The following is a 16782-nucleotide window of genomic DNA, read 5'->3' on the forward strand; positions in this document are numbered from 1 at the left end:
GCAGATGATGTCCATTCTCAGACACATTTTTTCCAATTAAAAATCCTAAACCTTCTTGATACCACACAGCCACGGGTCCTACAATTTTCAAGTGCTATGGCTCACTGCAGAAAGGTGCAGTGCCATTTCCATGAAAAGGAACCTGTGTCTTTGCAGAACCCTCAGTTTATCTTTACCTCTTCCTTAACAGAAGTTGAGAAGATAAGCAAGGGCCTCAGAGACATACAGTGAAAATCCTGAATCCTCTAAGCTGACTGAAGGATCTCTTAAGGTGTGTCTGAACATATACCTCACCTATGAAGGCAGGTTGAGAGACTTGGGGCCTTTCAGCCTGGAGAAGGAAGGCTCTGGGGACACCTTAGAGCCCTTTCCAGTGCCTAAAGGGGCTCCAGGAGAGCTGGAGGGGGACTGGGGACAAGGGATGGAGGGACAGGGCAAGGGGGAAAGGCCTTAAACTGAAGGAGGGCAGGGTTAGGTGAGATTGGGAAGGAATTGCTCCCTGGGAAGGTGGGCAGGCCCTGGCACAGGGTGCCCAGAGAAGCTGTGGCTGTCCCTGGATCCCTGGCAGTGCCCAAGACCAGGTTGGACATTGGGCTTGGAGCAGCCTGGGACAGTGAAAGGTGTCCCTGCCCAGAGCAGAGGGGTGGAACTGGATAAACTTTAAGGTTCCTTCCATTCAGATTTTCACTCCATTTGTTAAGTGACTGTCTCCATTCCTTTCAAAAAGCTCCAGGTAAATTACCAAAGTTTAATATTTCTTCTTTTGCCTTTGCAAAGCACAGCACAGTAGCAACTGAATGTCTATTTTAAGGGACAATGTGTCCGTCCCAGTATCTTTGCACCACACACCAGTTAACAATTATGGTTAACTCGATGGTTACACCATTCCATGACTATCTGTCTAAACATTCCTCAGAGTGTGAGCTCAAGCAAACTACAGGTTTTTGAAGTCAGCTGTGTCCCAGGTGAATTTGTCACTTTGAAGCTCAGCAGACCTATCCCATCACCCACGGGGACACTTGGCAGCGACCTGGGGATGCAGGAAAGGGCTCTGCTGGCACACACAGGACTTGTGGTAATGTACCCTTCATTCCCTCCCTTCTCCTCTCCGGATCACCAGCTTCCCTGCAGCTTCTGCACAGCTGAGCTTCGGGATCATGTTTCAGGATGTAATTAGCCTTACAAAGAGAAAAAATTGATGGGAAAGCGCTTCAGTCTTTTTATTTTCCATGCATAAGCTACAACTTGCAGTGAAATCGTTGCTGTAAACGGACAAAAGAAAAATTTTCCATGCTAAAACTTCAACAAAACGGTTTGCTGCTTATAGATGACAAGCTTTAAATGCTGGAGGGGATTAGGAAAACACGAATTTAAAAAAAAAAACACCTTCTAATTTTTCTAAATGTTTTTATGTTAAGGCTACATCTGCCAAAATGTATTAGATCTTATTATTTTAAACAAATCTACATTAAAGTCTTGGAAACTAAACTTCTAAATACATAAGCCAGCACGGAATAAAGTGCACTTTTTTTTTTTTGTTTCTTTTGAAAACACTCCATTTCCTTGTTCCTTATGTGACTGTAAGCACTGGAAAAGGATTTCCAGCTGTGCCTTGTCAGCCTGGGGACCGAAGGCATTGTGCTGCAGTGAGGTTCAGTGCTCCAAGCACCAGCACCAGCTGAGGCTCTGCACACAGAACCCAGCCCTGGCTCCCCAGGGGAAGAAGCTATTCCAGACCTAACTAAGGACTCATCTCACATGTTTCAACAATCCCTACAGTTTCTCTGTTTGTTTTAAAGATATCACTGAGATTTTGTTTCATTTGCAACGGGAGACTAAATGACAGCAAGCAGAATCTGCTGTTAGGTTAGATTACAAGGTAAAATGTTTTACATTTTAAATTACTGCTTAAAGCATGGTGTTGAATGGCTTAAACTTCATGTTAACTTTGCAAATATGTAGTATTTGAACTGAAATAATGCGGGCTATATTTAGCAATACTGAACAGAAATGTTTTTATTGAGCTGCTTTTTGTTCTGTCTGAATGTTTGCCACGCACATCCAACTTAAACTAAAGCAAAGTGCAATTGCTCTGGCTGCTGTGGATAAATGTAACTCATTTCTGTGCAATGCATTTAAAAAAGAGCGAGTGAAAATCTTGGTAAAGCATTTTAACCCCTGTGTGGCATGAGAAATCACACAGACATCTTAGAGATGCATTTGAATTTTGACTGAATTGATAAAGATCGATTATTTAATAAATCCTGATACTCTGGTATTTCTAAAGGGTCTCTCCTTTAAAAATTAACTATTTCCATTAACATAGTAACAAACTGACAGGTACTGAAGATAAAGATAAATTACTGAACACATTACAAAGTAAAAGTAAAGGTTATAAAGATGCTTTCACTTGTGCCTGATCTAATTATTTTTGGGTAAAAAGAAAAAGCAATGCAGCCATACTGAGACTATCTGGCAAACAAATAGTTAATATTTTCATTACATTGGCTATGTAGAATTTTAGTTTACTATGCAATGATTTATTATAAAAGTAATAAATTGAATAGGCTGAATTTTCCCGAAATTAAAAGTTGGCTGGCCCTGTGCAAAATACAAACTCCTGAGAGATAATCTGAGAATCCCAGGCATGGGCAGGAAAGGCCCAAAGCACCCAAGGCCTTTCAATTTGGGCCTTAAAATGTGAGGCAGCTCTTGTTAACTAAGCCAAGGAAAGGAACTCAGTAGCCCAGTGTTTTGCATGCTAAGAACACCATTTGGTTCACAGTAGCAATATGAAGCTTTCAGTGCTGAAGAATTAAATTGGTGTAAAAAAATAGCATATAATCTCGCATATATGAACAGGATTAGTTTATAGAGACATTTTTCGGGGATGTGGGGTGTTTTCTGTTGTTTCTGTTTTTTAAGAATTTGCATTTTTAAATTATTTTATGCAGCCAATTTTCACTTTAAAATAATTTGATTTACTAGAGAGTTTTGCTCTTTAAGTTCCTATCAAAACATCTTTTGTACAGTTAATGTAATGTAATTCACCCTATATTATTCCTGACTTTTAAAATAGATGGAGAATGGAAAAGTATTTCAGTCATGCCATTATGTGACTCTGGTCAGGGGAAGAAATGGTTAAATGTTCAAAAAGCGTTAGTGTAATGTAGCAGCACTGTAACAGCACAGCTATGGTGTTTTTATAGAGTATCCCAGAAAAATGGGACCATAATTAAGACGTCAGAAACTTGACAGAATAAATACACATGGCCAAGCCTTTCCTCTGTACATGCATTTTTCCCCGAGGGCTCTCGGTGTGTTCCAGTCCAGCTCGTGGAACAGAAGTTTCCTGTGTAATTCTACAGCCTCTCATTACCACACAAGTCAGACACCAAAGCCTTTGGCCCATTTGTCCTGAGGAACTCAGAAATGAGCACTTTCTCAACAAGAACAGGCATTTTCAGTGCAGAGGGCAAGCTTCTGCATCTATCTGAGATGTTAACTAGCTGTAATTGCTGTAAATAAAAAGCTATAGATCCATACAGCATTTTGGAATAAGTGATTTCTGAGGGGCAGAAAGCAGCAAACTAAAGTTTGGATTAATTTCAAAACCTGCCATTCCAGAAGATGCTGTGAGGATTTGTGTGTTTCACTTGTATCTCAAATTCCCTTCATAAAGAAATAAAAACATTAACTTCAAATTCTGCAAATTAATGTCTAAATTTGCAATAACATTTTAAAATTAAAACAGTTGAACACAGAAATAGCAATATTAAAAAAAGTAAAATGTGTACTCTTAAGCTTATTTACTGACAACTTCCCATTTCAAAACATGAGAATGAAAACTATGTGAGAATTATGATGTGGAAAGCATGAAAAAGATGCAGTCAATCACATGACTTATGTTAAAGAACAGTTAGGCGACTTGTACCAAAAACTTGACCAGTTCTATAAATCAGCAAATACCAAGATGAACAAGCCTTTTAACAAAATCTAATTCAGGCAAAACCACAGTTCAAGTTCCTGGAATAATACTGTCCAATATTTACACAATATAATTATAGTAAGATTAACACCAAAGTGAAAGATGACATGTAAAGCCAGACTGATGAACATTAAGAAAAAGCATTTTTTAATCCGCTCAGAATTTCCTCAGAGAAGAACCAGGGCCATGCTCTAAGCCTTGTCCTGGCCACAAAGCCCAAGAGCTCCAAGTCCTTCATTAATTCTCACTCTCCCAAGAATACAAAGGTCTCCTGTCTCTGCTGTCTCAGTTAAAATAGGCCACAGGACAGCAGCATTTCCTTTTGGAAAGAATTATGCAACAGAGTTCTGACAAATCATTAATGACCCTGGACATGCAGGGTCTTATTAGCACTCTGGTAAAACAATCCACTACTGGACAGCCTTCCTGTGTATGCTCCTGAATCCTGACTGCTCTGTTTTGGAATGCCACCTATTGGTGACACTAAATGTAATTTTTCTATCACAAGCATAAGAAGGCTCAATTATTTTGAGTTTTTAAATAAGTAATTACAGAACACAACCCATTCTAGAATGACTTTACTTGAGCCAACACTTAATAAAAACTTGCACTGGAAAAGCAGTTGTGGGATGTCACAAATAACACAAACTTCCCTCTGCAGAGCCAAGAAGATCCTGTTAGAGAAGAGGATGGCCAGAGATGGATGGAAAAGCAACGTCTCTTCATTCACAGTGAAAAAAACACCTTGCACAGAAATGCCAACTCAAAAGCATTCAGGGCAGCACATCACAAATGAATTGGGCATTTTTCTGTTACTTTTTGACTCCCACACTCAGAAGTTACAGTAACTCAGAAGTTACAACACTCTGTAAGAAATACTAGCAATAAACAAACAAACAAACAAAAAACAAACAAAAAACCCCCAAACAAACAAAAACAAACAAACAAAAAAAACCCCAAACCCCCCACAACAACAACAAACAAAAAACACCCCACACTTTCGAGAACTCTCAAGAAGTCCCTTGCAGGAAGCAGCAACAATTACTGAACTGCCAATGCCTCCTGGCACTGCAAATCTAAATAATTTCTTCAAATTCAACCCCAAACACAAACCAGCACCTGTTTGACTGTGACTGTTGAGAATCACTAAAATCAAGCTGGTGACTGTTGAGAATCACTAAAATCAAGCTGGTGACTGTTGAGAATGACTAAAATCAGACTGGTGACTGTTGAGAATCACTAAAATCAAGCTGGTGACTGTTGAGAATCACTAAAATCAAACTGGTGACTGTTGAGAATCACTAAAATCAAACTGGTGACTGTTGAGAACCACTAAAATCAAGCTGGTGACTGTAGCTCTCAGAGGACAATTTCTTTGCAAGGGGAAGCTTGGTTATCTGTTCTACCACGTCCTGGTTCACCTGCCTTGCGTGTGTGACTGGCGTGGTCCTACAAGCTCTGCAGGTACCCGATTTCTCTCTCTTTTCCCCTTCCAGGACTCTGTGGCACCCACAGACCATGCAGGCACCATCCCTGCTGTGTTATTTGCTGCTGGTCTCGCTGGGCACTGACCTTGGCCCAGCGGAAGGCGGTGCTGGCAGGAGGCAGAGGAGGAGGATGCAGCGCAGGGCGCTGGGGAGGAGCCCCTGGGCAGGGCTCAGGAGCCCCAGGGCACCCGGGATGGAGCCCAGGATCCCCCTCATCAACATCGATGACAGCGTGCTGGGCGTGTTTGACTCCCTGGTGGGGCTGGGGGAACACGAGAGCACCTACAATGTCTTACCAGGTGAGAACAGAGCCCCTCTGCTCCCTGGGGGGGGCTGACTTCTCATTTCAGACACAGAAACTCATTAAAGCTTTATCTGAGCTCTGCTTCCACCCATACCTGCAGCCTTCTGCAGGCATTTTGTGGTTGGCATAATGAGGCTTTTTGATTGAAACCTGATTTGCCAGGTAACAGCAATATTTCCTGCAACTTTTTCTGCGTTATTTCTGATCTTAACTAATAAAAAATTTGTTGGGGTATTTTCATAACTTCCAAGTTTGAAGGCTGTTTTGAAAAATTTATTGCTCAATATATCTCCTAAGTCAAACAACATTCCACTGAGGCCTCAACACCAGTAAAAGCAGTGCTCATTAAAATAGATTCAAGTTTTTATTTTTACTTCATGGGTTGCATTTTTGGAAAGCAAACTATAAATGCATACTTTCAGGAATAATTATTGGTTTTGTAAAAAACTTAGTAACACTTGGTAGCAGCTGCAATATGGAAGTTACGCTATAAACAAGACCCTAATGATGGAAAACTGAGTTAAAAGAAAAAAAAAATTGTACTCATTCAACACAAGACTGCTCTTATGATCCATCTATACTGAGAACCCAGATTTATTTAATACAAGTTCAATAGTATGATTTATATAAAGCTTGCCTTTTTGGTGATCCAGAGATTTTCATATTGCTAGTGATATAAAATTTCACAATTTATGTGAAATTTCACATTAAATACATTGTAATGTATTTTATGGAGACAGACATTTCTATTCCTCCATCAAGAGATCACACACTAAGTAAAATCTTCATATGCAGTTTAATGGATTTTATGGAAAAAAAAGAATGCCCTGGTTACCATATTCTATAAAAAACTATAATAATTATTTTTACAAGAATTTAAGCCTTTCAGTGTGTCACACAACAGACGTGAGCACTGGGTTAAGAGGTCTCAAATGGCCAAACAAAAATCAGCCACATTTTCTCCACAGCTACTGTTTGTTGGGAGTCCTTACTTTAGAAAGGCTGAACCATTTCAAATCAAATATTTCAAACTAAGGGGTTTGAATAGGAAAACTAGCACTGGACTATGGCATTTACAATGTGTATTACAGTATTACACATATTACTAATGTTAAACCTTTAATTTAAAAATATTTTAAAAATTAAACAGAGGAAAATACCATGTAAGTAGCATACACTTCATGTAAGATATTCCAGAGTTTCTGTCAGGACCATCAGTCATGCTGAAATAATGCACAGCTCTTCCTCCTCCCCACCCCACTTGTTTCTTTCTATCTGGACATGCATCCAAAAGCTGAGCTAAAACCACTGAACTCATTTTATTTGGAACTCCATGCTGAATTTACACCATATTTCCAAAGGTTAAAAGTCCTATGCTCATCTGCCAAAAACTGGAACCACAAGGTATTTTTTAGTCTAGCCTTTAAAGTTCAAAATTTTTTCAAGTTAATGTCAGATTTGGAAAAAACAGAGCCTGTTAAATAATAGAACACTATTATTAATCATGTTTCAGAATAGAAGAAAATGCAATCCAAACATTAATTTCCATTCTCTTAGCTACTTGTTTTGCTCTTAGTAGACTTAAAAAAAAAAAAACAAAAACAAAACAAAACAAAAAAGTCAGCTGAATTTACAGATATATGCAGGACGAAAATTAACAGCTAAATGGAGGTTTAACAGTAACCAGACAAACCTAATTCCTCCAGAGCAGAATAATGTGAACATTTAAATTAAATCAAACAGTTGGCCACAAGAGGAGATGATTTGCAGTTGTCCATTAGGTAGAGCAGAGTAGGATGTTCACTGCTGCACTGTTTCTGATCTCTCTCACCCCACTGCCTGCTCACACCACCAAGCTGAAGTGACTCAGTGGTCAGGAAATTTGAGGAGTACATCCTTTTTGTGTCTCACAGGGGTTCTGGGAATCCCAGCAGTGCCACACAGCAGTTCTGCAATGCAGCAAAAGGGTAAAACCTTTGTGTTTGAGCACACACTGCTCCTGCCTTTTATACCTCTCATGTACACAGACAAAAAAAAATAAAAGGATCATTTGTTAAAGAAGCCTGCAGAGGCCAAGCCTGATAACTCATATCTTTATGCTTATTCAGACAAGGTTTGCACCCACTTCTGACATGCTCTAGTAGCTAAAACAAAAGAAAGAATTTTAGGAAGCACACAAGAATTTCCTTCTCAGGCCAGATTATGCTCCTCTGGAACAGTTGATGTTTTATTGTTTAACATGAGAAAGTGCAGGATTCTTTTTGTGTTTCTTTTGGAGATTATTTAAAAGAAATATTGTGGCGTACTGGCAAGCACATAAACCCCAAAATCAGGATCCAGCAAACAGCTGGATTGCAGATACCTGGGTGGAATGACAAGGGACTTAAAGTCAACTAACACTTGGCCCAGGCCAATTCCGCTTCTCCTCCAGTTGACATGGTTGGAGCTGCTTAGAGCACAACTTTATGCAGCTGAAATGAGGCAGAGATGTCCCAGGCCTTTGAAAAAACAAGATGCAACTACTCAAAACTTTAATTTCTTCCCTTTTCTACCCTAAAAGCAATTTCAATCAAAGCATCTTTTAAAATATATGGAATATAGAGGATCATCCAAACTGGATGATTCTGGTCATTAAGTTTTATTGTAGAAAACAGATTGCTATCCAGTGGTCTTTGAGTAGAAGGACAAAGGAAGAATCTTTGTTATGAAGTAGGACTACCTTGAAAGACTTTGCAAAATGCCTCATTTTGAGACAAATATTAATCCCAGAGACATTTCAAACCAAATATTTGCCATAGTCTTACAAGGTTATTTAGGGGCTATCCTGAATACTCTTATTAAAACTAAACACACAGGCATGGAGCAGGGCTGAGTGTGGGAAAACAAACCCTGCAAAGAACCCCTCCAAGGACAATTTGTGCACCACAAGTAGAAGTCTCTTGGCATGCAGATTCAGGTGAGAGAAGATTTTTCCACCATATTAATTTACATCTGAAGGAGGAAGTCAAACCAAATAGGAAAAGAAAAAAAATTCTTCTTCTTTATATGAAGGGAAGTACAATGTTAACTTGGAAATGGGTTTTCATCTTGAAACAACACTTCAGAAATGCATTCTTAGGTTGATTAGAAAGAGGAAAAGGGAGGTATGAGGGAGTTCAGCTTCTCAACAAGATTTAGAGGTACACACAAAAATAGGAATATTTGCACAGGATGAAGAAATCTTAACCTTGGTTTTCCTTCTCTCAAAAGACCAAAAATAAAAAAGCATCATGCTAAAGTGCAATGTTTATCCTGGAGTCTGAGTGAAATCTGCTCAGGGTAGATTCTGCTGAGGTAAACTCCAGCACTGGAAGCAAAGGGAGACTGGGATTAGTTTCCTTCCCAAGTCTCTGTGCTCTGCACATCACTTGCCTACTGAATATCTGATTAGAGCTTACAAAATTACATTTTTTTTCTGAAAATTTCAACTGGTACCCTGGGGAGATCTCAATCTTTTGTAGGTACGTGTCCAGAAATTTGAGAGACAGAGTATTTCATAGGACAACTTCTTCTAGACTGCTGCTTTTCTAGCAAAGAGTTGTTTTTTTTTTGTTTTTTTTTTTTTTTTTTTTTTTTTTTTTTTTTTTTGTTTTGTTTTTGTTTTTCAGATAAAGCAAGTTACAGGGAAGTGGAGATTTTTGCCATCTCCTCAGGCATCCCAGAATGGACTTTACTTCCACCAAGTCTATGAACTGTCACTAAAAACTGAATATTGTTACCCTCCCAATTCTGCAGGGCCTTAATGAAACTTTCTCATTTAATATGCAAGATACTAGAAAAGATCACTAGTGCACAAGAGAGGAATAGAACGTCTGGAAAAAAATATTCAGATTTTGGATAACTGGAGATTACTAATAAGCTGAAGAAAACACAGCTATGAAAAGTAAGGAATAATGATAAGATCCTTTGAATAGGGTGTATTTTACATATTTTCAAAATGAGAACAAAATAGCAGTGCTTCTTTCCAAAGTTTTAAATGAACACTGGTTGGTTTACTTTAAGCTGTTTAACTGCAATTTCCCATTTTCTGTTCCTAGGGAAGAAGGGGCAGTGCACAGCTAATGGGATGATCATGTTTGACAAAGCTGTGTGGTCTCCCAAGCCCTGTGTCACCTGTCTCTGCTCCAAGGGAGAGGTGATCTGTGACACAACCATGTGTCACCCTCTGAAATGTCCCCAGACCATCATTCCTGCAGGAGAATGCTGCCCAGTGTGTTCTGAGACTGGTATGAGACACCACAGATTTACTGTTTTGAAGCTGCCTCGTTTAAAACCTTACATAAACACTTAATTTAATGATCCCAAAAGTTACAAGGTACACATTATCCTGAATTCCATGATAAAAGCAGCTCTTCAGTTTCTACTCAAGTTGACCTCAGTTTCTCCAAGTACTGTCAGATGAGTTTGATACAACATTTACAGAAAAGATGATGCTAAGTATTGCAATTGTAAAGATATAATTATATTTCTTTTCTTTGCTTTCCCTTTCTGCTTCCCCCTACCTTTACACTTTGCAATGAACTTTGTAAATATACGAAGAAATAACACCTTATATTTTCTATCCCACTTCCTTTTACAAAGGATCAATCAATAACTACTGGCCATTAATTAGACACATAGAGTGGTAAATCTTTGTTAGGAGTGCAAAAACATGCAGCAGTTTGGTGTAAATCAAGAGAAGAAAGTCAGTTCAGAAGAGAAGCTGCAGAACTACAATCTTGGTTTTTCACAATAATTTAAATAAAATCACTACCTTTAAAAATGAAAGGATTGGAGGAGATAAATATGAGATGTGATTTCCTTCCTTTCCTTCCCACAATCCCAATATTTTGTAGGTACAAAGTACTGAACTTAATCTCCTCCTACTGTAAGAAGTATTTATCCTCGTGTATATGTGTGTGTGACAGACACTCTGAGATGAGACATCATAGGAATTCACTGTAGAACTGTAAAAGTCATGTAGACTGAGACATTTAAACTCCTTTTATTAGAATTGTCCTGTTATGGAAGTAAAAGCTGTATTTTGGTAATGGTGTTAATGCATTTCCCTGGTGAGATCCCCACCTGCAGCCAACTCCTCCCCTGACAATCCCTTCTGGAGGAGAACAAGTCTTGACCTTTGTGAATTTTTTCCAAATTACCTCTTATTCCCAGACATATTATTTTTCCTCTTAGACATCTCCATCAACACAAAACCCATAATTAATAGTAAGTCAAAAAGGAGGATAATGAAGGCTATATTAATTTTTCCACCTTTTTGTCTGGAGTTGTCAGGAATCCTGGCTGTGTACAAACTGTTCTGTATGGCTGCCTCAATCATTTCTCAGTCAAGTGTTTCTTTTCTCAAGCAGCAATTTTAGACCACATTTCTATTCTTCGAATTGTATTCTAAGAGGAATAATATTCTATAGTCATAATTTTTTACTGAATGTGGGAAACAGTGTTTACTAATATTTTAATTTCATCGGACTCTTTTGTGTTGTTTTGGATTTTTTCTCTCATTAGCCTCCTCGCTGGACTCCAGGGTAATTTCACTGGATGATACCAGTGAGTTGTCTGGTGATTCCCCAGACCCCAAGGACCTCGACACCACCAATGTTCTGCCATCAGCACAAACTCAAATGGAAAAGGATGAGCTGCTTCCAACAGAAGTGATAGAGATTAGAGACAAAGAGGGTCACAAAAAAGGGGAAAAGAAAAGAAAAAGAAAAGGCAAAAAGAATCGCCAGAGGCACAAAGGGCATCGCAGAAAGAAGCTGCCTGTCCCCAGAACGGGAGCTGCAGGAGATGTGCACTATGAAAGTGATGAAGATGATGGTGCTTTCAGAATTCCACCTCATTTCCCAGTTCCTGTTCCACCCACAGAAGCTCCTCCTTTGCCATCTGGATGTTCCACCTTGGACACCACAGTGAGCTGCATTAATGCCAAACTTACACAAATACCTCCCATCTCAGATCCAGACCTAACAAGTTTAGACCTTACAGGTAATTAATGCATCTACTTTGATGACTTTTGTAACATCAAATGCAGTCAGCACCACTGTTAATGCTTCGTCATTCCTTAACATAGAGAAGTTTTAGAACTAATTTTACAGCAAAGCCTTTGAAACAAGAAATGAGAAACATTAGATTTGCATGCCAGGGTTTAAGTACTAAGATGAGGATATCTACACAAAAATACTGTCCATAATGCTTATTTTTGTGACATGTTTTCTAGGTGCAAAATTACACACCTCAGGTGCAGACTGTATCTCATAACTCAAACTTTTTTTCTTACCTTCTCTCCCAGGAAATAGCATCACTACTATCTCAGATGAAGCATTCAATGGGATACCTAATTTGGAATGGATTGATCTGAGTAAAAATAACATTACCTCTCCTGGAATAGGTCCCAAAGCATTCAAAGTAAGAAAGCCTAACTCTTCTGCTACCCTCTCAATAATTATTGCTTAAAGAACGTTTTTTTTGCTTTTCAGTTTATGGATCTAAACCACTTTGCACCTTGTATAAGTAAGCATTGTATAAATTCAACAGCTACTTTGAGAACTCTCTCACCATATTCAATAATTAAGATATGATAATTTTTCATACCCATTTTTAAACATAAAAATCCTCAGTTACTGAAAGTTGCTGTTCTTCTGCCTGAGTAAATTTGCTGACCTACAGAAAATCATCAGTTTGCTCACAAATGAAGAGGATAAACACATAATTTCTAAATGCATGTACTTTGAAGCCCTAAATAGTGCACAGTGCAGTGAGGCAACACTTCCACAATTCACAGAGAGCAGCAGGAATGCAAACAAAGATCCAGGGGAACTGCAGCAGGGCTGTGGGGAAGCTCTTCCAATTACATGTGACATGAACTGGCACTTCTGTTAATATTTAGCAGAAAGTAACCTATTAATTAGACTGACAGGAGAAAAACAATAACTTTATAATTCAGAACACTAGATACTACTTCACTGCTGCTAAAAAAAACCCTACAAAGTGTGTGTTTAATGTGTTTAAGAAAATCTTAACTGCATATTTAACTGCATAATTTGCACCTTGATAATCTAAGTGCTCTTCTTCATCCCTGTGGTAAGATCCTGAAAAAGCTGAAACGTTTGTATTTGGATGGAAATATGCTGGTAGTTATTCCCTCTGAATTGCCATCAACTTTGGAAGAAATAAAAATAAATGACAACCAACTTCATGCCATTGATGAAGACAGCTTAAAAGGTAAAAAACTAGTATTAATCATATGAAAAGCTAAAAGTAAGTTTGACAAAGTGAATGGTGAAGTAATGCACCTGGCATTTTTCAAATGCACCTGACATTGAAAAATAATTGCTAGCTTTAAACAGCCATGTTTTCAAAAGGCAACAAAAGCTTAAAGATTTGCATGACAAAGTATTTTAAAATTATATTTTCCCTTATGCAACTGCTCGTCTCCCAAAGCAGTTTAAGGTCACTAAGTGGAGGTGAATTTGAAGCATGTTGAAGACACCTGCTGTCCCCACCTTTAACCTGATAGCTTTATGTGTGATGAAACCATTTTAGTTATTTTTAAATTGCATGGAAGTGAATAGAATTTGATGTCCATGAAAAATAAGGAATAATATAATTGGAGTCAACCATGATCATTTCAAGCCAGTTTAAACACAGGCTAATAGAAAAAAAAGAAAGTAAAAAGAAAGGGGACCATCCATGTCAGAATGTGATGGACATTTTTGCTTCCTTTCCTCTCCTGCCAAAAGGGTCCCATCTAAACTGGATCAGCTGCTGCCCTTTCCATTTGGACTGGGAGAGGAACATGTAAATAAAGCTGTGGTCAATCTCTAAAGCTCTACAAACTTATAAACAATATAATTCCATGATTATGAGATAATAAAATCAGTTCATTTTATTTTCTCATGGCTGTGAACTGATCTGGGTAATGTTTAAGACTGTTAAATTGTGAACATGTATTTTAACAAGATATAAGATGGCATTAATTAACTGAAATGAAACTTTTTCTCCTTAGATTTAAAGAACTTGGTCACTCTGGAATTAGAAGGAAATAAACTAAGTGAGGCAAATGTCAGTCCTTTGGCCTTTTATCCTTTGAAAAGTCTTTCTTACTTGCGACTGGGAAGAAATAAATTCAGAATTATCCCACAAGGTCTTCCTGCCACTCTCGAGGTAAAAAGAAAACACAACCACCAAAATAAATACTAACAACAACCCCCCCCAAAAACACCCCGAAAGATGTAATTCCTTCTATCTGTCCTTTCAAAGCAATCTGTATTCTCACAAATGAGAAAACAAAACAACTGCTTTGAAAAATTGTGTCTGAAGGTCCCACTCCAGCTACAAACTGACTCTGGTTCAGATTCAGAATTAACAGATAGACCAGGTAACACAGGGGACAGGTAATTGCTCCATTTGGAATTTGCAATGGGAAATCCCAGCCTATTCTGATCTCACAAATTTTCTTCCCAAATGCACTTATAGGAGTTATATCTTGAACATAATCAGATTGAAGAAGTGTCAGAAATTTGCTTTAACCATACCAGAAACATCAACATCATTGGGCTAAAGCATAACAAATTAGAAGAGCACAGGATAGCACCTTTGGCTTGGATAAACCAAGAGTAAGTACCAGACATTTCAAATACATTTATTTGATGTTTCTCTGGTTTTAGTGAGTCAGATAATCAAATAAATATTTGCACTTCACTGCTTTTAACTTAGAGTTGTAATTATGCTTTGATTTGTTTTCCTTCGCTAATTTTCCTAAATTTCCTTTGCCTAATTGTATAATCTAGAAGATTATATATCTATATTATATATATCATATATAGAAGATCTAGCTGTCAAATAGAAATATCTTTTACCTCAAATCTATACCACATTAACATAACAGTCAGTATTTTTTTCTGATCACCCACTATAAAATGAACTATATGGTATATATAATACTAAATACTAGTATGACTTACTAGTATCAATTTAGTATTGATACATAATTATCTCAGCGGTAATTTAAAAATAATTTAATACTGTCCTAGCCTTATTTCCCATTGGATTTAAAATTATAAAAGTAAATAAGATGAAGGGAACATTGTGCAGCTGCACTGTCTAAGAGTAGAATATCAGCAGAGTGAGCAATGAGAATGTAAGCAGTAAAAGATGACAGTGCTTTTGATGTTCCTGCTAAATAATTTGCCAAGCTGAGCAGGGTACCTGACCATCACTGGCAGCTGCAGCCCTACCCCTTGATTCCTGAACTTGTCATTTCCTTAAGCTGAAAACAACCACGCTTACTGACAGCATCTCTCATCCCTGGAAGTGCAGCACATGGGACTGATCCATTCACACAATTCCATTTCAAATGGGCTTCAGAACAAAGCTTAAAACTCCCTGTTAATGGGATAATGACTGAAATACCAAAGCTGTTCCAGTTCTTCAGTGTAACTCATTTATTGCAGCAATCCCAAATTAGTCCCTTGGGATTCCCCTGTTCCCCCCCTTCCTCATTACTGAAGATCGCTTCCCATCAACACAATAATTGTGCTTGATTGGTAATTCATGACTTAATTCTTTCTGTTCCCAGAGTAATTATGCATGATGGTGTTCCATAAAATGCATTCTGTCCCACTAAAAAAACCCACAAATTTCCTTTGGAAATTTCCTTCTCTGGTAATGCCACAAGCAGAGCCTTGTACAGAACACAGCACTGCCAGCCCAGGAGCTCAGAGGGGTTTCAGCCTTTTTTTTTCTTTTCTCCTTTAATGCAGGAACTTGGAGTCAATCGATCTCTCTTATAATAAGTTATATCATGTTCCCTCCTATCTGCCAAAATCTTTACTCCATCTGGTACTTATAGGAAACCAGATTGAAAGAATTCCAGGCTATGTGTTTGGCCACATGAGGCCGGGGCTGGAGTATCTCTACCTGTCCTTTAACAAACTCACCGACGATGGCATCGACTCCGTGTCGTTTTTTGGAGCTTACCACTCCCTGAGGGAGCTGTTTTTGGATCACAATGAATTGAAGGCTGTACCTTTTGGGATTGATGAAATGAGAAAACTACGTTTTCTAAGACTGAACAATAATAAAATAAGGTAATTTCCAAGCTCTTTGTTACATTAATGACATTAAAATAAATAAGACACGCTTTGCTTTCAGAATTTGTTATTTTTAACTAAATATTTGTTAAAAAAAAATCCAGAGGAGGAGCTGAATCCTCAGTTTTCTTCTGCAGTATTTCTTGTCATGATAAAAGTGACATTTCACCCTTCCTCACAGTTAACTGAAAATGCTCATCAGCAGCAATCACCAGGTTTTCCTGCTCCTGGAGCAATGCCCCAAGTGACAACAAAATAATAGGAGGAGTCAGCAGCTGGAGTCACCTGGTGAGCTCCCACCAACTCTGGAGCCACCTGCTTGATCCAGGCTCTCCGTGCTGTTTTGTAAGGCAAAGGAATGACAAAGAGAGAATTCCCATGTGTCAGACGAAGTTTTCATTTAGTAACACGTGGCAATACCTTCCTCAGCAAAACTCAGTATATTATAAAAATGAGAAAACAATGCGAGGAGAGAATGTTTAAAAGAATGGCTTCTGCAAGTCCTCAGTAAATATGTAATTGAGAACATTTAAGGTACCAATTAAGTTAACATTTTCAAATATCTAAACAGACAGCAACTCTAAATAAATGACAAAGTTAAGAGTTATCTGGAATAATGAACCCATGATTCCTGCCCCTGTCACAGGACGGTGCCCCCAGAACGCATCTGCAGGACTCAGACCAACCATGAGGATGAGCACGACCACAGTGAGGAGGAGAATGAGGATTCCCACTTGGAACAGGTTCACCTTGAAAACAACTACATCAACACCAGGCAGCTCTCCCCACATTCATTTTCATGCATAAGATCCTATTGCAGTGTTGTTCTTAAACCACAGAATGCCAAATAAACCCCCCAGTCCTGCACTGCAG

At 38.4% G+C, this 16782-nt stretch overlaps 2 protein-coding genes across 2 annotated transcripts in view; one reads left to right on the plus strand and one right to left on the minus strand.

The window, feature by feature from the left end:
• The window catches only part of CENPP (centromere protein P), a 116242-nt gene that overhangs the window by 16189 nt on the left and 83271 nt on the right, over nucleotides 1–16782 (minus strand). The gene's annotated exons all lie outside the window — the stretch shown is intronic.
• On the plus strand, nucleotides 5507–16760 carry ECM2 (extracellular matrix protein 2). Its single transcript, XM_062500764.1, has 9 exons — nucleotides 5507–5774; nucleotides 9856–10044; nucleotides 11324–11803; nucleotides 12108–12223; nucleotides 12904–13039; nucleotides 13824–13981; nucleotides 14294–14433; nucleotides 15580–15906; nucleotides 16556–16760. The coding sequence occupies exons 1-9, from the start codon at nucleotides 5507–5509 to the stop codon at nucleotides 16758–16760; spliced, it is 2019 nt and encodes a 672-aa protein (XP_062356748.1).

The sequence above is a fragment of the Cinclus cinclus genome, chromosome 12 (genome assembly GCF_963662255.1).
Source record: "Cinclus cinclus chromosome 12, bCinCin1.1, whole genome shotgun sequence".
NCBI lineage: Eukaryota > Metazoa > Chordata > Aves > Passeriformes > Cinclidae > Cinclus > Cinclus cinclus.